This window comes from Staurois parvus, unplaced genomic scaffold (genome assembly GCF_062004578.1).
Source record: "Staurois parvus isolate SC_StPar_1 unplaced genomic scaffold, SC_StPar_1.0 ptg000704l, whole genome shotgun sequence".
Classification (NCBI taxonomy): domain Eukaryota; kingdom Metazoa; phylum Chordata; class Amphibia; order Anura; family Ranidae; genus Staurois; species Staurois parvus.
Window position 1 is genome coordinate 7,920,229 of NW_028318500.1, and position 26,123 is coordinate 7,946,351.

General features: G+C 44.2%; 1 protein-coding gene across 1 annotated transcript in view; it reads right to left on the reverse strand.

Moving 5' to 3' along the window:
* Window positions 1-5,564: 5,564 nt before the first annotated feature.
* LOC149445986 (hydroxysteroid 11-beta-dehydrogenase 1-like protein A) overlaps window positions 5,565-26,123 on the reverse strand; it is a 32,333-nt gene continuing 11,774 nt past the window's right edge. The window contains exons 4-6 of the mRNA XM_089653302.1: window positions 19,953-20,141; window positions 15,159-15,302; window positions 5,565-5,905 (exon numbers count right to left, since the gene is read on the reverse strand). Coding sequence (XP_089509428.1) covers window positions 5,691-5,905; window positions 15,159-15,302; window positions 19,953-20,141 — 548 coding nt within the window. The 3' untranslated portion in view covers window positions 5,565-5,690. The remainder of the gene's footprint in view (window positions 5,906-15,158; window positions 15,303-19,952; window positions 20,142-26,123) is intronic.

Sequence of the window (26,123 nt, forward strand, 5' to 3'; positions counted from 1 at the left end):
CTATGTGTTTTGTGGAAATTATTTTCTGGATTTTGTGTATTGATTCTTGTTCCCCTTCCATACTAGTGGTATGTCACTAATTGTAGGCCTAACATTGAGGAAGTCAAGGCCTTAGTAGCATTGGAAAGCAGTCTCAGACAGAGGAATGAGTAAACTTTTCAGGACAGGAGATAGCAGGCAGCACTTTTATTGTCAGAAAGGAGGACAGGTTCACTTTAATACAATAGCAGGAAATAAGAAAGAGCAAGAGATACCGTATTTTTCGCTCCATAAGATGCACCTGATCATAAGACGCACCTAGATTTTAGAGGAGGAAAACAAGAACAAAAAATTCTGAACCAATGGTCTGCAGACATAGTACAGGAAATGACCAGACACTGCGGACACAGTACAGGAAATGACCAGAGACTACGGACATAATACAGGAGATGACCAGAGACTGCAGGCATAGTACAGGAGATGACCAGAGACTGCAGACATAGTACAGGAGATGACCAGAGACTGCGGACACAGTACAGGAAATGACCAGAGACTGCGGACACAGTACAGGAGATGACCAGAGACTGCGGACACAGTACAGGAGATGACAAGAGACTGCGGACACAGTACAGGAAATGACCAGAGACTGCGGACACAGTACAGGAGATGACCAGAGACTGCGGACACAGTACAGGGGATGACCAGAGACTGCGGACACAGTACAGGAGATGACCAGAGACTTTGAACATAGTACAGGAGATTACCAGAGAGTGCAGGCCTTTGGGGAGGGGGGGGCAGGTACCCACATTTGACAAATACCCGCTCCCACTTCCGCAGAGTTGTCCTGCCCCCTCCCTCTCCGTAGTCTTGTGGGACACGTGACAGGTCCCACAAGGCTACGGGGCCATTCAGGAAGCGCAGTGCTACTCGTGCATGCGCAGTGGTCACCCGGCTGTGAAGCCACAAGCTGTCACAGCCAGGTCCCCACACTGAAGATGCCAGCGCCAGGGAGAGAAGACGACCGATGGAAGTAGGACGGGTGAGAGGATTCTTCTGCACAGAAGAGCCCAGTGGCTGGCCCGGTATTCTAACACGGCGGCGGCGGGAATACCAGGCCGGCCGCTCCATATTCGCTCCATAAGACGCACAGACATTTTCCCCCATTTTTTTGGGGGGGAAAAGTGCATCTTATGGGGCGAAGAATATGGTACTTGTCTGCCAAAGATGAGGGCTTACCAGCACTGTGTATACACGTTCAGACAACCATGTCTTGGAATTGCTTTCTTTAGAAAAAGACAATTTCATTCTTAGTGTAAAAGCATGACATGGATGGGGAATCTTTACCTCCACATACTCGGACCATATGAGCCAGCAGACAAAGGAAAGTGGTAGCTTTCCACATCCTTAATAGATATACACTCACCAGCTACTTCATTAGGTCCACCTGTTCAATTATTTGGTGACACAAATTGCTAATCAGCCAATCACATGGCAGCAACTCACTGCATTTAGGCATCTAGAAGTGGTGAAGATGACTTGCTGAAGTTCAAACCAAGCAACAGAATGGGGAAGAAAGGGGATTTAAGTGACTTTGAATGTGACATGGCTATTGCTGCCAGACGGGGGAGTAATGTAATAGGGGGTGGGGTGCTCTGGACATCTAGTCTTACAGATACAACCCTTTGGGGGCAACTATAATGCTAATGCAGCCCACAATGAAATTGAGTTTGACACCCCTGCAGTACAGTAAGTGAGTGTTGTCATCCTAGAACAGGAAGTGTGTTACTGGCAAGATCACTAGATGAAAATGAAGAAAAAAAAGCAATGCAAACTAAAAAAATCAACTACCATCAGGTCAATGTATAGAAGCAAGTAATATGATGCAAACCCAACATCAGCCTCAGAGAAAAAATCAGATGTGGAATTTTCAGTGTTATTTTAGATCAGTTGTCTGTTGCCTTACAAGAGCACAGGGTAGCATACCAATCAGTGTATGAGAGGTTCAATGCAGGGCTTTTTTTCAGCAGGAACACAGAGGAACGCAGTTCTGGCACCTCCAGCACTGAATGTATGTAATAGTATGGGGAGCTGGGGTGTGATGGAGGGTCTATTAATGCTGGCTGCTGGGGGATCTATTGTTGCATAGTGGTCTATTGTTGCTGGGGAGGTCTATTGTTGTTGGTGGGGATCTATTGTTGCTAGGGGTCAATTGTTACTGGAACAGATCTACTGTTGAGGGAGGGGTCTATTGCTTCTGGCTACTGGAGAGTCTGTTGATGCTGGGAAATCTGTTGTTGCTGGGGGGCGGGGGGGGGGGGGTATTTCGTTGTGGGGTTCCATTGTTGCTGGGGAGTCTATTGTTGCTGGAGGAGGGTCTGTTGCTGCTGGCTGCAAGGGATCTATTTTACTGTTTTTCTTGTTGCCATGAACAAATTCCATACAAATTAGTTAGCACCACAAAACGATACTTTGCTCCGAATTCTCTAAAAGGCGTGGTACTGAGAGTTGGGTAGGGGGTGGAACTAAGGGATGGTGCTCGGAGGTGGGTAGGGGGAGGAGACAAGAAGTGACCCAGAAGGGGGGAGTTCCTGCACCTATTTTCTGAGAAAAAAACCCCTGGTTTAAAGTAATAGTCGACTTACACTTACCGGCCTCTTTCATAGGTACACCTGTTCAATTGTTTGGTAACACAAATTGCTAATCAGTCAATCACATGGCAGCAACTCAATGCTTTTAGGAATCTAAATGTGGTGAAGACAATTTGCTGAAGTTCAAACTGACCATCATAATGGGGAAGAAAGGGGATTTAAGTGACTTTGAATGTGGCATGGTTGTTGGTGTCAGACAGGCTAGTCTGAGTAGATCAAAAACTTCTGATCTACTGGAATTTTCACTCACAACCATCTCTAGGGTTTACAGAGAATGGTCTGAAAAAGAGAAAATGTACAGTGAGTGGCAGTTGTGTGGATGAAAATGCCTTGTTGATGTCAGAGGTCAGAGGAGAATGGGCAGACTGGTTCAAGATGATAGAAAGGCAACAGTAACTCATGTCAATATGGACTAAAATCTCTGAGGAATGTTTCCAACACCTTGTTGAGTCTATGCCATGAAGAATTAAGGAAGTTCCGGAGGCAAGAGGGGTTCCAACCCGGTACTAGCAAGGTGTACCTAATAAAGTGGCCGGTGAGTGTATAGTGTAGGTTATGGGACCAAGCAGTAGCATGAGTCTGAATCTGGTAAGTTTATAGTTCTGAAGGTTTTTGATCACATATTTGCCCAGAAAATGTATTAAAGTCCAAAATCTTGCAAACTAATTCTCATGCCATGTACATCTGCATGTCTGAAGACACCTCGGGAGAACTGTGGCAACAGTTGACTGTGGAACTGCAATCACAATACCCCCTAACATTGTATTCACAGGTTTACTCACATTCTGCCTTTCCCATCTGCACATACTCAGCATTTATTTTGTTCCTCGTTGCCTTGTTCAGGTTCTGGGGGATATGAGAAGAAACCCTATGTACACTCACAACCTGAGGCTTACATAGGGCCCGGCTAAGGACATATGGCTGGAATTTACTAAACCAGCAGTAGACAGAATCAGGAGCAGCTATCATCAACTTGTTCAGTTAAAGTGTTACTAAACCCCGGACCCTGCATTCACTATATCTGGTCTCCCACAGTACACAGAACATGGAAATGCAATTATTTTAGTAAACATAAACTGCTAAATACCTTTTCTCATGAGCAGTATATAACTGTCTTGTGGCTTCTATCAGTGTCCAGCTGAGCACTGGTTAAAGCTTGTAGGAGGAGTTTTCATTCTGTTCTGACTGTCCTATGAGGCTGCATAATCCCTGACTCTCTGTCTGGACAGTGCTGACTGGTCCTGCACTGATCATATGCACCCTCCCAAAGAATAAAAACTCTCTAGCAATACACACTAAACTGAGCATGTGCAGAGTGACTCCTAAGGCTCTGTACTATCAGCAGATGGATTGGGGACAGTAGAAGAAGGGGAGGATCAGAGAAGACAGGATCAAGCAAACTTTTTACACAGTGCAGAGGATTAACTCCTTAGATTTCACAGGGAGTATAACAAGCATGCTTTACTGCATATACAGACTGATTTTACTGTTGTGGGTTTAGTAGCACTTTAATGAAAATGAAAGTTTATTGGTTGCCATGCACAGCTGCTCCAGATACTGTGTGTTCCAGTCTAAGGCTGGCCATACATTATACAATTTTCTTGAGAATTTTGCTTTAGATTTACCAAAAACCATATAATATGAAGTCAAACCTAATCCACACTTTACATTGTATCCAATTAGGCAGGCTCTTGCACTACATAGTTGAAGGTAAATCTAAAGGAAATTGGGCAGAAATTGGACAGAAAATTGTATAGTGTATGGCCAGCCTAAGTGAACTCCCCTCTTTCTCACCACACCCAGGTTGACAGAATTGCGTGCCTGATTGTCCAATCCCCAAGCACAGTTCTTCACATTAGAGGAAGGGTAGTACAGCTGGCCATATATCAGTAGAATTTACATAGTTACACAGTTAGTCTGGCTGAAAAAAAGACAAAAGTTTATCTAGTTCAACCAAAAAAAAAAAAGTTATAATCCTATACCCACAGTTGATCCAGAGGAAGGCAAAAAACCCAGCAAAGCATGATATAATTTGCTTCTCCAGGGGAAAAAATTCCTTCCTGATCCCCCGAGAGGCAATCGGATATTCCCTGGATCAACATTACCTATAAATGTTAGTATCCAGTTATATTCTGTGTATCTAAGAAAGAATCCAGGCCTTTTTTAAAGCAATCCACTGAGCTGGCCAGAACCAACTCTTGTATGTAAACATTATGGATTTCTCCCCTGTCAGCTCATAGCAGAGCAATGCAAAGCAGTGAGCTTACACAGTAAAACACACACAGCACACAGTTAACCCTTTGATTGCCCCAGATGTTAACTCCTTCCTGCCCAGTGTCATTAGTACCATGTCAGTGCTTTTTATTAGCACTGATCACTGTATTAGTGTCATTGGGATGTCAGTGACAGTTAATCAGTAGTAGAAAAAATGAGGAAGCTGCTTGGATAAGTTTTGAAATGTCTTCACCATTACAGAAAATGTCCAATTGAAAGGTACTATGGGTCACCATACACGTTACAATCTGGCCATACAATCAACTTTAGATTTACCAAAACTATATAATATTAGCCCCTCCCAGGGGCAGACTGACCATTTGGAAACTCAGGCACTGCCTGAGGGCCCGGGGTCAGTAGGGGGCCCCATGAGATGCCCCTGGTACCTTTTTCATAGGCTTTTTTTAGTTTGGGCAAGGACACAGGGGCCCCATGATCCCCTATTGCCCGGGGGCCCCATGAGTTGTCAGTCCGCTTCTGGCACCTTCATAATATAACCAACTCATTTGTATCCAATCATGCAGGCTCTTGCACTACATAGATTTTGCTAGATCTAAACAGGATTATATCATCAGATTGCAATGTGTGGCAGATGACGAATGAAGAAATGAACCCCACAAGACTGTCCCCCCGAAATGATCTATTGATAATGTAAAATCCAAATCTTTCTAAACTGTTTTCCTTTATTTGTGAGCATGACAGATGATTAGTTGTAATCTGTGAGTTTTAATTTGAACATTTGAAAACAGGCAATGGTAGGTGTAACAAAAAAAAATAATTCTGGCCAGCTCACTGGATGTTTTCCAGAACATAAAAGCGATCCAGGAATTTTCCCATCAGAGTTGGTGCGAAGTCTCGAAATAAAACGAATGGCTTAATGCCCCAGTAAGGGTAGAAGAGCTCTGGCTGTCTCAAGACCGCCGCTTTCACCACCTCTTCAGCACAGTCCTCTTTCGATGATGCTGTCATGGTTATTTTGTCACCCACTTTTTTTATGGCATTTTCTGAAATAAATGACATTATTGACACGTTCACATCATTATCACTCTTTAATATGGAAAAGCTACAAAGATGTGTTGCAGCTGAACTCCAGAATAAGCAAATATTGTCTAAACACAAGTGGCCTGTGTATTGTACTTGAATCTTGGTGTGCATTGTGTATTTCTTCCAGATCTGTGCAGTAATCTAGTGTGAAACTTTGCCTTTGTGTAGGAGCTTCCTGTAATAAAGACTGGTCACTGCTGCTTTGTCTCCTTGTGCAGGGTGACAGGTCCTGTCTCTGCCCCCTCCTATAGCTTTCTGCAGGCAGTCTGTAATAGGTGGGGCTTGCTGCATCCCTCCCATAGATCTGTTCTTTGTGCAGGTTATGTGAAGCACAGTGTCAATGTCACTGCTACTTTTACAAAGTAATATCTGGGTTTGTGAACGCATTTCAAAGGTGGAAGGAAAGATAATCACTCGATTCCGTCATCATCACAGTCAGTGTTATTGTTATTGTGTTCTGCCAGCAGGGATCCTTCCCAGCTCACAGAACACAATGATTACTGCTAAGACATGCTGGTAGGTTAATTGACTCCTGTCTAAATTGGCCCAAGTATGTATGAATGTGAGTTAGGGACCTTAGATTGTACACCCCTTGAGGGTTAGGGACTGATGTGAATGTACAATATATATGTAAAGCGCTGCGAAAATTGATGGTGCTATATAAGTACCTGACATAAAATAAATAAATAAATAGCTGCTATAGCCTCTGGCAGTAATTGCATGTAAGAAAACTGACAGGCTGGTTGTACCCAAGTCAATCGATGGACTGACTTGGGCACAACCTGCCTGCCCAAATCCAATACACACACAGAAATGTGCTCCCCTTTAGCAGACACACAGCAGTGCCATTGATGGCACCCCCATGCATCTGCTAATGCATGCATTTTAACAGACCTCAAACTGCATGGTGCCGCAGCACCACTAGTAGCCCAATCCCAGGGGGTGCAGTTTGCCATTTTTGCCTGGGGCACTAGATGACCTCAGCCCTGCACTGACTGCTCGTCACACCATAATCTCCGCGTTCATTGTGTGTTTTTGCATGTGTGTTTACATGCAGTTTCAGTGCATTTATATGGTGTATGCTATGCATTTTCAGAGTGCTTGTGGTGCATTTTCTGGAATTATTTATTTATTTGTTTTAATAAGTTATATTTACATGTGCATGCATGTTTTCATGCACATCTGCAGTGTGTTTGCATGCATTTATTATTATTTCATGCATCCCTTATTATTTCACGACTCGACTACTGTAACTCCCTCCTCATCGGCTTACCTCACCGCAGGCTATCCCCATTTCAGTCCAACTTGAATGCTGCGGCCAGACTCATCCACCTCACAAACCGCTCCGTATCCACCACCCCCCTCTGCCAATCCCTCCACTGGCTTCCGATTGCTCAACGGATAAAGTTCAAAATGCTAACATTGACGTACAAAGCTGTTCATAACACTGCCCCAAACTACATCACCAATCTGGTATCCAAATACCACCCTAAATGTACTCACTGCTCCTCACAAGACCTCCTACTCTCTAGTTCCCTGGTCTCCTCCTCCCATGCCTGCCTCCAGGACTTCTCCAGGACTTCCCACATCCTCTGGAACTCCCTACCCTAATCCATCAGACTATCACCTACTCTCCTCACCTTTAGGCGCACCCTGAAAACCTATCTCTTCAGGGAAGCCTACCCCACCCTCAGCTAATTACTGAACTCCTCCACTCTTCCTACCACTTCATCCCCCACAGTTGTTTCCTCCTGTACCACTATCCCCTCCCTCCTAGATTGTAAGCTCCAAGGAGCAGGGCCCTCGAATCCTTTGTGTATTGTATCGTATTGTTACTGTACTGTCTCGTGTATTGTCTCCCATTATAATGTAAAGCGCTGAGCAAACTATTGGTGCTATAAAAATCCTGTATAATAATAATAATAATTTAGGCGTGATTCTGTTACAGTTGCACATGTTCCTGCACATTTGTGGTGTGTTTACACGTTTATGAGCGTTTGTGGCGCAGTCTGATTTGGAAATATAGAGCATTCTGTACTTTTGAACGCACATGAAAGCACTGCAATGGTGTATACTAGAATCACTGCAATACATTATTTTCCTGCTTTTGTAATGTGTTTATGCTGAGTTTAAAAATGCTCCTGATTGCATCTGGTGTACATGAGCCCTAAGAACTGTGCTGCAGGGGGGTCTCCTGAGCTGTGAAGAGGCTGAAATATACAACTTTCCCCAGCATTACTCCTAGTAATACCCAGTACAATTAACAGGGAAATATCTGCCTATGGTAATAAAATGCCACATCTTATTTTATTCAATTCATCTCGATTCAATCAGACGATTAACCATCCAATAAAAGGAATTGGCTTATGGAGTTCTTTTCTTTCTCCCTAGATTAATTGTACCAGAATTGGGCGTAGTCATTGGCAGTACAGTTAAATAAACTATCTCTAAACAAACATAGAACTTTACACAAGTTTGCCCATAGATAGGTAACACAAGTTGTCACTATAAATATTACAAAGCAGACATAAAAGTCAACCTCTTTTAAATTATAAGACACCAATTTATTGATTTAGATCAGGGGTCCTCAAACCTTTTAAACAGGGGGCCAGTTCACGGACCTTCACACTGTTGGGGGGCCGGACTATAGTTTGCAAAAAAAAAATATGAACAAATGGACACCGCAATGCACTGTACTCTGTAACGCGCTGGACACCGCAATGCACTGTACTCTGTAACGCACTGGACACCGCAATGCACTGTACTCTGTAACACACTGGACACCGCAATGCACTGTACTCTGTAACACACTGGACACCGCAATACACTGTATTCTGTAACGCGCTGGACACCGCAATGCAATGTACTCTGTAACGCACTGGACACCGCAATGCACTGTACTCTGTAACGCGCTGGACACCGCAATGCACTGTACTCTGTAACGCACTGGACACAGCAATGCACTGTACTCTGTAACGCACTGGACACCGCAATGCACTGTACTCTGTAACGCGCTGGACACCGCAATGCACTGTACTCTGTAACGCGCTGGACACAGCAATGCACTGTACTCTGTAACGCGCTGGACACCGCAATGCACTGTACACTGTAACGCACTGGACACAGCAATGCACTGTACTCTGTAACGCACTGGACACCGCAATGCAATGTACTCTGTAACGCACTGGACACCGCAATGCACTGTACTCTGTAACACACTGGACACAGCAATACACTGTACTCTGTAACGCACTGGACACCGCAATGCAATGTACTCTGTAACGCACTGGACACCGCAATGCACTGTACTCTGTAACGCGCTGGACACCGCAATGCACTGTACTCTGTAACGCACTGGACACAGCAATGCACTGTACTCTGTAACGCACTGGACACAGCAATGCACTGTACTCTGTAACGCACTGGACACCGCAATGCACTGTACTCTGTAACACACTGGACACCGCAATGCACTGTACTCTGTAACACACTGGACACAGCAATACACTGTACTCTGTAACGCACTGGACACCGCAATACACTGTATTCTGTAACGCGCTGGACACCGCAATGCAATGTACTCTGTAACGCACTGGACACCGCAATGCACTGTACTCTGTAACGCGCTGGACACCGCAATGCACTGTACTCTGTAACGCACTGGACACAGCAATGCACTGTACTCTGTAACGCACTGGACACCGCAATGCACTGTACTCTGTAACGCGCTGGACACCGCAATGCACTGTACTCTGTAACGCGCTGGACACAGCAATGCACTGTACTCTGTAACGCGCTGGACACCGCAATGCACTGTACACTGTAACGCACTGGACACAGCAATGCACTGTACTCTGTAACGCACTGGACACCGCAATGCAATGTACTCTGTAACGCACTGGACACCGCAATGCACTGTACTCTGTAACACACTGGACACAGCAATACACTGTACTCTGTAACGCACTGGACACCGCAATGCAATGTACTCTGTAACGCACTGGACACCGCAATGCACTGTACTCTGTAACGCGCTGGACACCGCAATGCACTGTACTCTGTAACGCACTGGACACAGCAATGCACTGTACTCTGTAACGCACTGGACACAGCAATGCACTGTACTCTGTAACGCACTGGACACAGCAATGCACTGTACTCTGTAACGCGCTGGACACCGCAATGCACTGTACTCTGTAACGCGCTGGACACAGCAATGCACTGTACTCTGTAACGCACTGGACACAGCAATGCACTGTACTCTGTAACGCACTGGACACCGCAATGCACTGTACTCTGTAACGCGCTGGACACAGCAATGCACTGTACTCTGTAACGCGCTGGACACCGCAATGCACTGTACACTGTAACGCACTGGACACAGCAATGCACTGTACTCTGTAACGCACTGGACACAGCAATGCACTGTACTCTGTAACGCACTGGACACAGCAATGCACTGTACTCTGTAACGCACTGGACACAGCAATGCACTGTACACTGTAACGCGCTGGACACAGCAATGCACTGTACTCTGTAACGCACTGGACACAGCAATGCACTGTACTCTGTAACACACTGGACATCGCAATGCACTGTACTGTGTAACGCGCTGGACACCGCAATGCAATGTACTCTGTAACGCACTGGACACAGCAATACACTGTACTCTGTAACGCGCTGGACACCGCAATGCACTGTACTCTGTAACACACTGGACACAGCAATGCACTGTACACTGTAACGCACTGGACACAGCAATGCACTGTACTCTGTAACGCACTGGACACAGCAATGCACTGTACTCTGTAACGCACTGGACACCGCAATGCACTGTACTCTGTAACGCACTGGACACCGCAATGCACTGTACTCTGTAACGCACTGGACACAGCAATGCACTGTACTCTGTAACGCACTGGACACAGCAATGCACTGTACTCTGTAACGCACTGGACACAGCAATGCACTGTACACTGTAACGCACTGGACACAGCAATGCACTGTACTCTGTAACACACTGGACACAGCAATGCACTGTACTCTGTAACACACTGGACACCGCAATGCACTGTACTCTGTAACACACTGGACACCGCAATGCACTGTACTCTGTAACGCGCTGGACACAGCAATGCACTGTACTCTGTAACGCGCTGGATACCGCAATGCACTGTACACTGTAACGCGCTGGACACCGCAATGCACTGTACTCTGTAACGCACTGGACACCGCAATGCACTGTACTCTGTAACGCACTGGACACCGCAATGCACTGTACTCTGTAACGCACTGGACACCGCAATGCACTGTACTCTGTAACGCGCTGGACACAGCAATGCACTGTACACTGTAACGCACTGGACACAGCAATGCACTGTACTCTGTAACGCACTGGACACAGCAATGCACTGTACTCTGTAACGCACTGGACACCGCAATGCACTGTACTCTGTAACGCGCTGGACACCGCAATGCACTGTACTCTGTAACGCGCTGGACACCGCAATGCACTGTACTCTGTAACGCGCTGGACACCGCAATGCACTGTACTCTGTAACGCGCTGGACACCGCAATGCACTGTACACTGTAACGCACTGGACACAGCAATGCACTGTACTCTGTAACGCACTGGACACCGCAATGCACTGTACTCTGTAACGCGCTGGACACCGCAATGCACTGTACACTGTAACGCACTGGACACAGCAATGCACTGTACTCTGTAACGCACTGGACACAGCAATGCACTGTACTCTGTAACGCACTGGACACAGCAATGCACTGTACTCTGTAACGCACTGGACACAGCAATGCACTGTACACTGTAACGCGCTGGACACAGCAATGCACTGTACTCTGTAACGCACTGGACACAGCAATGCACTGTACACTGTAACACACTGGACACCGCAATGCACTGTACTCTGTAACGCACTGGACACCGCAATGCACTGTACACTGTAACGCACTGGACACAGCAATGCACTGTACTCTGTAACGCACTGGACACAGCAATGCACTGTACTCTGTAACACACTGGACACAGCAATGCACTGTACTCTGTAACGCGCTGGATACCGCAATGCACTGTACACTGTAACGCGCTGGACACCGCAATGCACTGTACTCTGTAACGCGCTGGACACCGCAATGCACTGTACACTGTAACGCACTGGACACAGCAATGCACTGTACTCTGTAACGCACTGGACACAGCAATGCACAATGCACTGTACTCTGTAACGCACTGGACACAGCAATGCACTGTACTCTGTAACGCACTGGACACCGCAATGCACTGTACTCTGTAACGCGCTGGACACCGCAATGCACTGTACACTGTAACGCACTGGACACAGCAATGCACTGTACTCTGTAACGCGCTGGACACAGCAATGCACTGTACTCTGTAACGCGCTGGACACAGCAATGCACTGTACTCTGTAACGCGCTGGAGACAGCAATGCACTGTACTCTGTAACGCACTGGACACAGCAATGCACTGTACTCTGTAACGCACTGGAGACAGCAATGCACTGTACTCTGTAACGCACTGGACACAGCAATGCACTGTACTCTGTAACGCACTGGACACCGCAATGCACTGTACTCTGTAACGCGCTGGACACCGCAATGCACTGTACACTGTAACGCACTGGACACAGCAATGCACTGTACTCTGTAACGCGCTGGACACAGCAATGCACTGTACTCTGTAACGCACTGGACACCGCAATGCACTGTACTCTGTAACGCGCTGGACACCGCAATGCACTGTACACTGTAACGCACTGGACACAGCAATGCACTGTACTCTGTAACGCACTGGACACAGCAATGCACTGTACTCTGTAACGCACTGGACACAGCAATGCACTGTACTCTGTAACGCACTGGACACAGCAATGCACTGTACTCTGTAACGCACTGGACACAGCAATGCACTGTACTCTGTAACGCACTGGACACCGCAATGCACTGTACTCTGTAACGCACTGGACACAGCAATGCACTGTACTCTGTAACGCACTGGACACAGCAATGCACTGTACTCTGTAACGCACTGGACACCGCAATGCACTGTACTCTGTAACGCGCTGGACACCGCAATGCACTGTACACTGTAACGCACTGGACACAGCAATGCACTGTACTCTGTAACGCGCTGGACACAGCAATGCACTGTACTCTGTAACGCGCTGGACACAGCAATGCACTGTACTCTGTAACGCGCTGGACACAGCAATGCACTGTACTCTGTAACGCGCTGGATACCGCAATGCACTGTACTCTGTAACGCGCTGGACACCGCAATGCACTGTACTCTGTAACGCGCTGGATACCGCAATGCACTGTACTCTGTAACGCACTGGACACCGCCATGCACTGTACTCTGTAATGCGCTGGACACCGCAATGCACTGTACACTGTAACGCGCTGGACACCGCCATGCACTGTACTCTGTAACGCGCTGGACACCGCAATGCACTGTACTCTGTAACGCGCTGGACACCGCCATGCACTGTACTCTGTAACGCGCTGGACACCGCCATGCACTGTACTCTGTAACGCGCTGGACACCGCCATGCACTGTACTCTGTAACGCGCTGGACACCGCCATGCACTGTACTCTGTAACGCGCTGGACACCGCAATGCACTGTACTCTGTAACGCACTGGACACCGCAATGGACTGTACACTGTAACTCACTGGACACCGCAATGCACTGTACTCTGTAACGCACTGGAAACCGCAATGCACTGTACACTGTAACGCACTGGACACCGCAATGCACTGTACTCTGTAACGCACTGGACACCGCAATGGACTGTACTCTGTAACGCACTGGACACCGCAATGCACTGTACTCTGTAACGCACTGGACACCGCAATGGACTGTACTCTGTAACGCAGTGGACACCGCAATGCACTGTACACTGTAACGCACTGGACACCGCAATGCACTGTACACTGTAACGCAGTGGACACTGCAATGCACTGTACACTGTAATGCACTGTACTCTGATACACTGGACACCGCAATGCACTGTACCTGGTGCCTGGTGGTATGCTTTCCTCCTCTCCTGTTGCTCCTCCGGCTGCAGCAGGTGAAATATGGGGCTTCCAGGCTGCGGCTCGCTGGGTCTTTGTGGCCAAGGACTCAGCAAACAGCTATTTGCTGGCTGGCGCCATTTTTTTCCGATTTCTTTTTTCTGCCTTGCCCAGCAGGCTGGATAAATGTCTTGTATAAAATTAAGCCCCTAGGCATGCAGACTGCTTTTACAGACATTTGTGAAAGAATGGGTCTCTCTCAGGAGCTCAATGAAGTCAAGCGTGGTACCGTGATAGGTTGCCACCAGTGCAATAAGTCCATTTTTGGAATTTCCTTGCTGCTAAATATTCCACGGTCAACTGTTAGTGGTATTATAACAAAGTGGAAGCAACTGGGAACAACAGCAACTTAGCCACAAAACTGGTAGGCCACGTAAAATGACAGAGCGGGGTCAGCGCGTGCTGAAGCGCACAGTGCGCAGAAGTCGCCAACTTAATATTGAACCCTATGGACTAAGGCTGGGATGCCATTAAAGTTCATCTGCGTGTAAAGGCAGGTGCCCCAATACGTTTGGCAATATAGTGAGTGTGTGTGTATATATATATATTTATTTATTTATTTTTTCCCATTTATTTACTTAATATTTTTTAAAAGACATACTCCAAGTTAGGAAACAAGTGCCATATACATTTGCATGGCTAAAAATAAATTGCAATAAAATGTTTGCATGTATTACATAGTCCGGAATATGCAAATGAGTTCCCCTTGCAAATCGCACAACATATATATATATATATATATATATATATATATATATATATATAAGTCATGGTTGATCTCAAGTCACAGAAAGGTACAGAAAGTATGTAAAATGTCTGCATCCATATTTGCTGAGAAATCTTTTCAACTGGTGCTGAAGACTATATCATTACTATATTCACAGCACCATCTACTGGCTGTATGAAAGAATCATGGGCATTGGAAAGCTGAAAATGGATGCAAGAATTCAGACTTCGCAATCAATATATAATTATTGTAATTTATACAAACTTGTTATAATATTGTCTGGATAAATTTGAACTTTAAAATAAGAGATCAAGACATGTAGAAATTATAAAAAGAATTCCTCTTTTAACCCAAAAGACAACTTTCTCACCTGTGTCAATGTATCCCAGAACAGCCACGGTGACAGAGACATTATTCTTTCTTAGTGTAAATTCTCTGCGGAGGGAGCTGTAAAAACCTTCCAAGGCAAATTTGGCTGCACAGTAGTTTGTGGTAAATGGAGCTCCAATTCGCCCTGTGCAGAGTGAAAAGAGTTTGTTGTACATCAAGTCTTAAAAAAACTGCCTAATGTATCATTTTTATTTTACCAATGAATCATTTTTGACAAGTTATCAAATACTTAAGAAAATATATTTCCCCAAGCTCCATGGTAACATACAGACTAACCTGGGAAGAATAATGACAAAACCTAGGTTCTGTAAGGCCATGCCTGGGATTGAACTCAGGACTGTACTCCTAAGACTTTTCCCTATTTTCCTGGCTGTAGGATCTACCCTCTATATAACTTATTTATTTATTTTATTTCAGGTACTTATATAGCACTGTCAATTTTACACAGTGCTTTACATATATATTGTACATCCCCATCAGTCCCTAAGCCTCAAGGGGTGTACAATCTAAGGTCCCTAACTTACATTCATACATACATATACTAGGGCCAATTTGGACAGGAATCAATTCACCTACCAGCATGTCTTTGGAGTGTGGGAGGAAACTGGAGTACCCAGAGGATACCCGCACAGGCACAGGGAGAACATGCAAACTCCAGGCAGGAGGTGCCGTGGTTGGGTTTGAACCAATGACCCTAGTACTGCCAGGCGGAAGTGCTAACCATTTAGCCACTGTGCTGCCCAAATCAACCCAACCCAAACCCCCCCCCCTTCCCCGTCCCCTCAAGCCAGCTGCTTTTTTTTTAAATTAAAAACCCTCTTTGCTAACAGTACCTGTACACTGAGTCCTTATGACTTGAACAGCACTGTACTTGTAGAGGAGGGTTTATTAAAGTCAAATAGGCTGTTCATGTGGTTAAATTTCACTTTTCAAAAAACGACCCAATCGTACAAATAAAAATAAAAAAACAGCATTTTTTCTTTTTTTGCTTCATGTCATTCACTAAGCTCTGGGAAAAATTCCCTTGCAAAGTGCAATTTCTCTTTGCAAAGTGAACAGCCAATTTGCTTTTAGTAAATTAACCCCATGATGCCTTCAGTTTTCGTATGGCCCCATTTAAGTCTGTAAGAGAACAATGTCTAGTTCTGCACCTTCTTCTTTTACAGCTGTGTTTCTGTATTGCTGTACCCCCTCTCGGAGCCCCCAAACAGACACTCTTCCCCATTATATATGGTATGTTGATGGCTAAAAACAGTGATTTACAACCTGATTTCTATACCAGAGAATGGGAAAGAGACCTAGGCCACTTTCATCAGAGGAAGACTGGCAAAAGCAATTGTCTTTACTCATTAAATCACAATCTCCAGCTATGCACAGGAGATAAAATTCAATATCCTGTTTATATATCTATATTCTTAGGCCCCATATACATACAGACAAAAAAAAAAAGATAGTAAGTCACCACTTCACCACAGCCACCCACCAACTATTACCCCCAGTTCACATATATGCAGCCATGCTGGTCACGTTTTGTGCGGGCACGAGAGCCCATTAATTTGAATAGACACCCGTGCCCTGTGACATTCAGGGAAGAAGTCCCTGCACTTCTTCTGAAAACGCAGCCCATACGGGAACCTCGGTTCCCAGTACAGTCGCATTTTCCAGTGTGCGCTGTGTGAAATTAGAACTAATGGCACCCGCCCGTGGGTCCACATTCCTCTGTGTGGGTGGTGCGGCTGCACGGATGTTCAAGCGGATTAGTAGCGGCACCACCCGCACAGATGTGAACCAATCCTTACTCCTTTACTGATAATTCTCTAATACTCCTCTCATAACCTGATAACCTGTTGGGTAGATTTGGTCAATGACATCATGAGAGCTTTCAGCTGAGAGTTCAGATAAATGGAAATCATTCAAAACCAAGCAGAGTGAATGGACACATTTTTCTTAATCTCCTACAGGCCTCGTGTTTGTTCTCTATACATTTCATAACATTTCATATATGTATACCTTAAGCATGTTGGGTAAGTGCAGTGTGGTGCGGTGGGCAGACAACACACAGATTCCTGATTTGCCAGAAAAAACGTATTACAGAAATAGTAAAATCAGTACAACTTGCCGCTAATACTGTTCCTGACAGATGGGAGACCTGTCCCAAAACTAGCCACTCACGTCAAGCGTGCCAAAACACAGGGTCAGAGTCTTAAATAGACTCTACCTGACTCAAGATGGCCACCGTGGTCATATGGCATTGGAACATCCAACTGGAGCAATGTGACCAAGGAAGTCATAGACAAACCCAGATTCTCTCAACTTCCTCTCTCCATTGCCATGTCGCTGTGGTGCAGTGCCACCTATAGTGGAGAAAACAGACTGCACCTTCCTACAAACAGTTTTAAACTGCTATGACCAAAGACCCTGAACTGTAGAAATCCAACCCCAACTTTTCATTTTTTACACTTTTTGTTATCGTCTACCCCTTCTCCTTCTTTTACCTTCAATAGCTTCTTCAAAGTACCTGACAATGAGTACATGGGAATATCCATATTGTGTCTTTCTCCATCCAATTTATACACAGTATCCATGGTATCCAGTCTGCATGAGCTAACAATATGACTGTACTTAAAGGCGACTTCCAAGTATAGATATTTTTACATTAGTCCAGTTTGGATCAAGGTAAGTATGTATGTTACATACCTGGTTACTCCCTGTGGAAACTGAAATTCGCTTTAGAAGTCACCGCTACTATAGTTGAAGACTAACTGGTGCTGCGCTATCTCTAAGTGATAAATAAACTCCTGTGATGTTAATACCCCACACAGTGTACAAACGTATAAATAAATATACACAAAACCAAAAAATAATTGAATAGAATGCACATGAAAACATCCAAATTGTGGATAATAGTGAATACCACTCAAACGTAAAAAGGTGTAACCTAGGTACACCACTAGAAATAAAATAGGTGACTATGGGTGAACAAAACACATAATTACAAAGTTAATATATATATATGAATATATATTACTTCTTTTCGAATTGTGCTAAAAAAAAACGTATATGATCCTATTGAGGATCCCAAATCTCAGTGATACAAATACAATACAAATTATATCCTGCAACTGATTAGTTGCTATAGGAAATGCTCCCAAAATGTAAGTGTTCACAGTGGACATAATAAAGGATAGGTGGAAGTGAAATAATTAAATCTAAATAAATAAATAAATGAATAAACAGTAGAAACTGGTGTGGAAAAAATAAAATAAAACTGCAAAGTAATTTCCGCAACACACATCTATTGCTGAAATCCGCTGAAACTTATGGATTCAAGTGAAATTTGTGAAAAAATAAAATGAACGTGAAATCACAAAACAGTGACCCCTAAATCAGGGGTATGTGAAATAGACGGTTGAAAACGTGATATAAATAATATGAACACAATGGGTCATGAATATCATACAAAGGACCCAATGGCAACAAGTCCAATGAACTACATATACTCCAGCCAAAAACGTGAAGTCCAATAGACCTAAAGATGGTGAAGGTGTCTTGTAGTTCTTAGATAGTGCTGGTATTGTGAAGGTGAATACACAATGCAATAAGATCCAACACTAGGCGAAATGCCCCCTCACCTCCATGAAGTGACTCTGCAGGGCCAAAAAGCCTTTCTCATATACTATCGCATCAACCAGGAACCAGGATCCACTTCCACAGATATCAGGTCAGCAGATGGATCAATCCCTCTCACTGATGGATATCAGCACAGCAGGAACACTCTCCAGAGTAGTAAGTATAGGAACAGCCAATAGTTTATTTATCACTTAGAGATAGCACAGCACCAATTAGTCTTCAATTGTCATTTTCCATCGGGTATATGGTACAGTGCTAGCAGCTTTTTAGTATAAACTAATAGGGGACCTAGAGCGCAGGAGGACCATACAGATATAACCGCTACTACAGTGATTGCCACTAGCCTCCAGTCCTGTGCCGAGAGGCTACACTGTGAACACAGGAGGTCTTTTGCTTGGTATGGGTGCCATTCGGAGAACTCTTTGCATTTTCTGAATGAATGCAAGGTGCTTTCTGATTGGACAAGATGAGGATTGTGAACGCCGTACCAGGGGCGGACTGACAACTCATGGGGCCCCTGTGCAATAGGGGATCATGGAGCCCGTGTCCTTGCCCAAACTCAAAAAAGCCTATGAAAAAGGTATCAGGGGCATCTCATGGGGCCCCCTACTGACCCCGGGCCCCAAATGGTCAGTCCGCCCCTTCACCTAACCTATCCACTCCATTCAAGCATTCAAAGATACGATGCAATAGCACCTAAGCTGAGTGAGTGTCCTCCTGTATTCACTAAGCTGCAGGGCTGCCACTTGGCACAGGACACAGAAGCTAGCAGCAATCACTGTAGTAGCAGTGCCTACTACAGTGATTCCCTGCTTCCATGGGGATCGGCCAGGTATGGCACAGTTACAATGGTCCAGACTGAGCCAATGTAAATTTGCAAAATATCCATACCTAACTTCAGCTTTGAAGTATATCTTTTGGATAAAGTAGGAAATTTGTTAAAACTGCTGTTTTTTTTTTTTATTTCGAATACTGATTACCATTTTGATGTATTCTGGATGTGCTTTTGAAGGTCAATTGACCCTTTCTATTTATGCTGCATATTGTAGTTCACATACTTCTGTTCTTTAAGCCTGTTTCCAGTTTTCTCATTCAAAAAACATTCTACCAAAAACAAAGCTTGCCATCAATTCAAGAACCTTACCACTCATTGAAGACATAATGACAATGCTGTCTTGAGATTTTTGCAGTGCTTTTAATGCTGTGGATGTCAGCTGGATGTAACTGAGATAGTTGACAGTGATGGAACTCAGCACGGCCTCCATATCACCTTGAAAATATCCAAATGACCCAGAACCTCCCACATGATTTAAAACTAGATAATCCATGCCACCTACATAAAAAAGCAGAAGAAGATCACTGCAGCACTGCACTGACAATGTTAAAGAGAAAATATTATGTATTTTCAAATAGTTTACATTTAGAGGTATTATTTTACCATTGATCTGAAAATGATTTCTTGCAGTGACATTCCTATTGTTATGAATTTGGAGTTTCGTATTTTAAAAATTATGTTCCTTACAAATTTGTGCAATTGCTCCCTCTAGTGGTAATCTGTGTGCCTGGGGCCTTGCTGTCAAAGTGTAAGATACAATGAAACATAAAGCTATATCAAAGATCTTGATAAGAATAAATATAAAAAAATAAAAAGAAGTAGGACAGAAATAAATGTTTGTTATAAACTGATTATAAACTATTGCTGAAGACTGGATTCTTTCTTGGATACACAAAATGTAACTGGATAATAACATTTATAGGTAAAGTTGATCCACGGAATATCTGATTGCCTCTCGGGGGATCAGGAAGGAATTTTTTCCCCTGCAGGAGCAAATTGGATCATGCTTTGCTGGGTTTTTTGCCTTCCTCTGGATCAACTGTGGATGTAGGATTATAACTTTTTTTTTTTTCTTTATGGTTGAACTGGATGGACTTTTGTCTTTTTTTCAGCCAGACTAACTATGTAACTACTTTCAGTGCAGGCCGCATATTTGAAGGATGTGGTGCTTGGTTACAAAATTTCTGCTAAAGGGAGGATCAGCCACTTTGAATTTAAATTTTTTCTTAAAATCACGACTGGCTCAGGGGTGGTACCTGGTACCTTACAAACTTGTTCATATGTTTCCTACACTTTCAGGCCTTTGTTTCAGAGGATGCCAGACTACAGGCCATATCCTCCATAATAGGTGGAACTGCCTGATGCTGGGGCCCTTTTAGTCCAATGTGTTCTCTCTTTTACACACATTATTCAGAAATCGCTTCCCCAGAAACCCCTGCCTGGCACTTTTACATTTTAAACCCCCAGGCATTACCAAAAAACAATTTAACCTCCCTAGCGGTCTGATTATGTCCATATTTCTGTGCTCAAAGCGGTACATTTTTTTGCATGGAAATATGTATTTTTTTTATTGTAGGCCTGTAATTTTTAGGAATAACTCACTGAAATCTGTCCGAACAAGAGTCTAGTAAACATCCCGGATAGAATAAATTTGAAACACGAAATCATAAATTATAATTTAATAAATAATCATAAAAAATAATAATATAATAATAATAAATTTAATTCAATAATATAATCAAACCAAAAACACTGAAATTTTAAATATAGCGCCAAGTTCGCACATCCCTGAGCAAAGTCGCAAAATCATTTTCAGTGTCTGATGCCGAATTTCCCCACGAATCATTATCACTCAATTCTGCAAGTAGTTCTAATTAACTATCTCTGTTCTCTAGCTGGTCTAAAACTGCTTTTGACCTAAAGGGACGCTTTTTGGACGCCATGGACGTTTCTCAGTTTCCAGGCAGAAAGAACAGTAAAAATGCAGGCAGGGCACAGGACAAAGCACTAGGGACAAAATGTATGTGAAATGCCTTGATACAGTAATGTTTTACTATGTGATTTTAGTGTATTTAGTGAATGTCACTTTTTGTCATTTTCAAATTTCCCGGCGTTCCGTCCCCCGTACATCCCGACGCTCGCAGGGGACGGAAACCCAGATGACAGATGCCGGCATCTGCCGGATTACATTGCCGGGGACACTGCAGGAGGGACATCGTGGGAGCGCAGGACAAGGTAAGTGAAGAACAGATGCCGGAGTAGCGCCGCATGGTAAGCCCGAGTGTAGCTCGGGGTTACCGCTTGTGGTACTGAAACTTTACCCCGAGCTACACTCGGGAATACTGCCAGGGGGGTTAAGCAAAACCACTTTGTCCTACTAGATTCCAAATAAACGAAAGCCAGGGCATGAAAAAAACAATGCACTCATTTCTCTGAGACTGAATCCTGAATTGATGGAATTTTTGTAACTGAACAGTTAACCAGCATTCTTACTAATAACAATAATAAATTCCACAAAATCTGGAACCCATAGATATCGCCATTTAAGTATCACCATCTGTCTAAAGGGGGCTCACACTGCAACAAGCATAGATGGTGCCTCCTTTCCCATGCCTCTCTTCCCCCCACCTACCTCTTCTTCCTTTTCTTCTACTCCGTTTTCTGTGATTATATTGTTACTTACATCAATTGCAATTTATATATTCCTTTAATCCCTAAATAGTTCTTGATTTTGAGAACATTAAAGTTAGCCTTCCGTGTTCCTTTTCTTCAAGCAATTTTGAATAAAGCCATAACACTGTAGTGGATTTTGTTCCGTTTATTGAATTCTCATTCTCATTCCATATGCTGACTTATCAATACACTTGTACCATTTATTATTTTTGTGTTGTAAAACCAATAAATATATTGATATGATAAATTAGTTTTATGTTAACTTTTGGTTAAAACTAAGAAAAGCTTGACTATTTATTTATGTTAGGTACTTATATAGCGTTGTCAATTTAAGCAGCGCTTTACATATATATATATATTGTGCATTCACATCAGTCCCTAACCCTCAAGGGGTGTACAATATAAGGTCCCTAACTTACATTCATACATACACATACTAGGGCCATTTTAAACAGGATCCAATTAACCTACCAGCATGTCTTTGGAATTAGCCTGTAATATCCCAGTAAGTACGTTTAAACAAACATTTCAATGTGAAATAAAGGGAGGAGCCTGTCGTACTGACGTCACGCCGCCACGTCCTCAACGGAGATCCGGCGGCCATCTTTGTGAGTGTTTTTGCCATTTGTTACCCATGTGGATGTTTTTTTATCAATCTAATAATTATACTGCACCATAAGCATTCCCTTTCTTCTGTGCAAGCTATTTCCTTCAAGGTGGGCTGAGTTTTTGCTGGTTTTGCATATGATGGATGTGTCTGCTAGAGTCATTCCTTAATGCAGTGTGAGGGAAGTGGTGTTTCTTCTCCATACCTTGAGTAGTTTCTGTGGACGTTTTCTTACCTGCGGAGGAGCTGTGTTGTATCATAATGCACATTTAATATGCGCTTCTGGTGAGTGCATTTAGGAGCAGCATCTTCATCACGGAGTCACTTTTTACCTGCTATCACGGATATATTTTGGACTTTTTGAGATATTTCGCCTGGATGATTTTATTTAATACTTATGTTGGACTTTTCACTACTGTCACCATCATCAGTGTTCTGTGATCACTTCTTCACTGTCATTCAGTGTGATACAAATTGATTATTATTCACTATAGCGCCATTTTATAGCGCCTCACATATATTGTTGTTGTGTATAGTCACCATTGTCACTCATTTACTAGCATTGTCTGTTATCAATAGCACATAGCGCTGCATCATACGTTTTATAAATATTTCAATGACTTATTGTATCTCTCCCAGTGTTTTCCTAAGCTTAGCATACAAGCCCCTTCTCTATTTATTGAAAAAATTCCTATGCTTATACATTTTTTGTAGATGGAGGAACCTTCAAGGATATGGTTTCCACACAACATACTACATAATAAACCCTACATTATTAAAGAAGTCCTGGCAGTAACTGAAACTGCCAGTGAGCAGGCCAGTGAGCTACTAATATCCATCAAACACTGCAACTATGTCCAGAGAGGACCTCGCAGGGTCATGGGGTGTGTATGTGCTGTGTAGAGAGGAATGGTGAGCCTTTTAAATATATATGAATTGGCCAGTGTACATACATACCTCCCAACAGTCCCAGATTTGGTGGGACTTTCCTGCATTTTCACATTCGTCCCGTGGTCCCGGTGTACAGGGGCTTCGTCCTGCATTACTTTATATGCTAACTTCCAGCTGAGCAGGACCTGCAGAAGTGTGAACAGTGTGAACATCTAGCACAGCAGGGATTGGCAGGCAAGACAGTGGGTCTTGCAGCCACAATGAGAGAGAGAGTGCAGCTGTCAAGTCCAACCTGTGATGTTGGGGATGGGCTAGTCTGATATGTGTTTCGGGGGCTCCGCCCCCTTCGTCAAGCAAGCACTGCATAGACAAACAGCCGGCATTTATACATTACTGGCCAGGAAAGACGGTGACAAGGGACAACACCATTGGAACTACTGTATGTGTATCTGCAGTGATGTATAATAAACCTGAATTATACACTGCTGTGGGTGCACATGCAGTAGTTCCAAGTGGTCCTGCCCCTTGTCACCTTTCTCCCAAGTGGCACTGTATAATTACTGGCTGTTTCCCTATGAATGGGTTGTTTTTAAAAGGGGGCAGAGCCCCTGAAAAGCATATTGGCCCGCCCATCCTTGACAACACAGCTTGAACTTGACAGCTGCACTCTCTCTCATTGCAGACGTACCCCCGCCTGCTTGTTCACCAATCCCTGGCTGTGCTAGATGTTCACTCTGCTGCACATCGTGCTCCGCTGCACTCATTTGTTATCCATCTGATGCCTGCATACTTGCTTCGGCTCCTGTATGCTGTTAATCAAGATTTTAGAACATAAGTGTATGTTTAATTGGTGTCTTTGCAGTTTAACTAACTTCTGTACTCTGTACGTAACGCATTCCTGAATCCTGCACTCTGTATGAAACGTACTCCTGAACCTTGCACTCTGTACACAATGCACTCCTGAATCCTGTACTCTGTAAGTAACACATTCCTGAACCTTGCACTCTATACACAACACACTCCTGAATCCTGCACTCTGTACACAACGCACTCCTGAACCTTGCACTCTGTACGTAACGCACTCCTGGATCCTGCACTCTGTACACAACGCACTCCTGAATCTTGCACTTTGTACACAACGCACTCCTGAATCTTGCACTCTGTACACAACGCACTCCTAAACCTTGCACTCTGTACGTAACGCACTCCTGAATCCTGCACTCTGTACATAACGCACTCCTGAATCTTGCACTCTGTACGTAACGCATCCCTGAATCCTGCACTCTGTATGAAACGCACTCCTGAATCTTGCACTCTGTACGTAACACACTCCTGGATCCAGTACTCTGTACCTAACGCACTCCTGAATCCTGCACTCTGTACGTAATGCACTCCTGAATCCTGCACTCTGTATGAAATGCACTCCTGAACCTAGGACTCTGTACGTAACGCATCCCTGAATCCTGCACTCTGTATGAAACGCACTCATGAATCTTGCACTCTGTACGTAACGCACTCCTGAATCCAGCACTCTGTATGTAACGCACTCCTGAATCCAGCACTCTGTACGTAACGCACTCCTGAATCCAGTACTCTGTACCTAATGCACTCCTGAATCCTGCACTCTGTACGTAACGCACTCCTGAATCCTGCACTCTGTACGTAACGCATTCTTGAATCTTGCACTCTGTACGTAACGCACTCCTGAATCCTGCACTCTGTACGCAACGCACTCCTGAATCCAGCACTTTGTACATAATGCACTCCTGAATCTTGCACTCTGTACGTAACGCACTCCTGAATCCTGCACTCTGTACGTAACGCACTCCTGAATCCAGCACTCTGTACGTAACGCACTCCTGAATTTTGCACTCTTTACGTAACGCACTCCTGAATCTTACACTCTGTACGTAACGCACTCCTGAATCCTGCACTCTGTACGTAATGCACTCCTGAATCCTGCACTCTGTATGAAATGCACTCCTGAATCCAGCACTTTGTATGTAACGCACTCCTGAATCTTGCACTCTGTACGTAACGCACTCCTGAATCCTGCACTCTGTACGTAACGCACTCCTGAATCCAGCACTCTGTACGTAACGCACTCCTGAATCCAGCACTCTGTACGTAACGCACTCCTGGATCCTGCACTCTGTACGTAATGCACTCCTGAATCCTGCACTCTGTATGAAATGCACTCCTGAACCTAGCACTCTGTACGTAACGCATCCCTGAATCCTGCACTCTGTATGAAACGCACTCATGAATCTTGCATTCTTTACGTAACGCACTCCTGAATCCAGTACTCT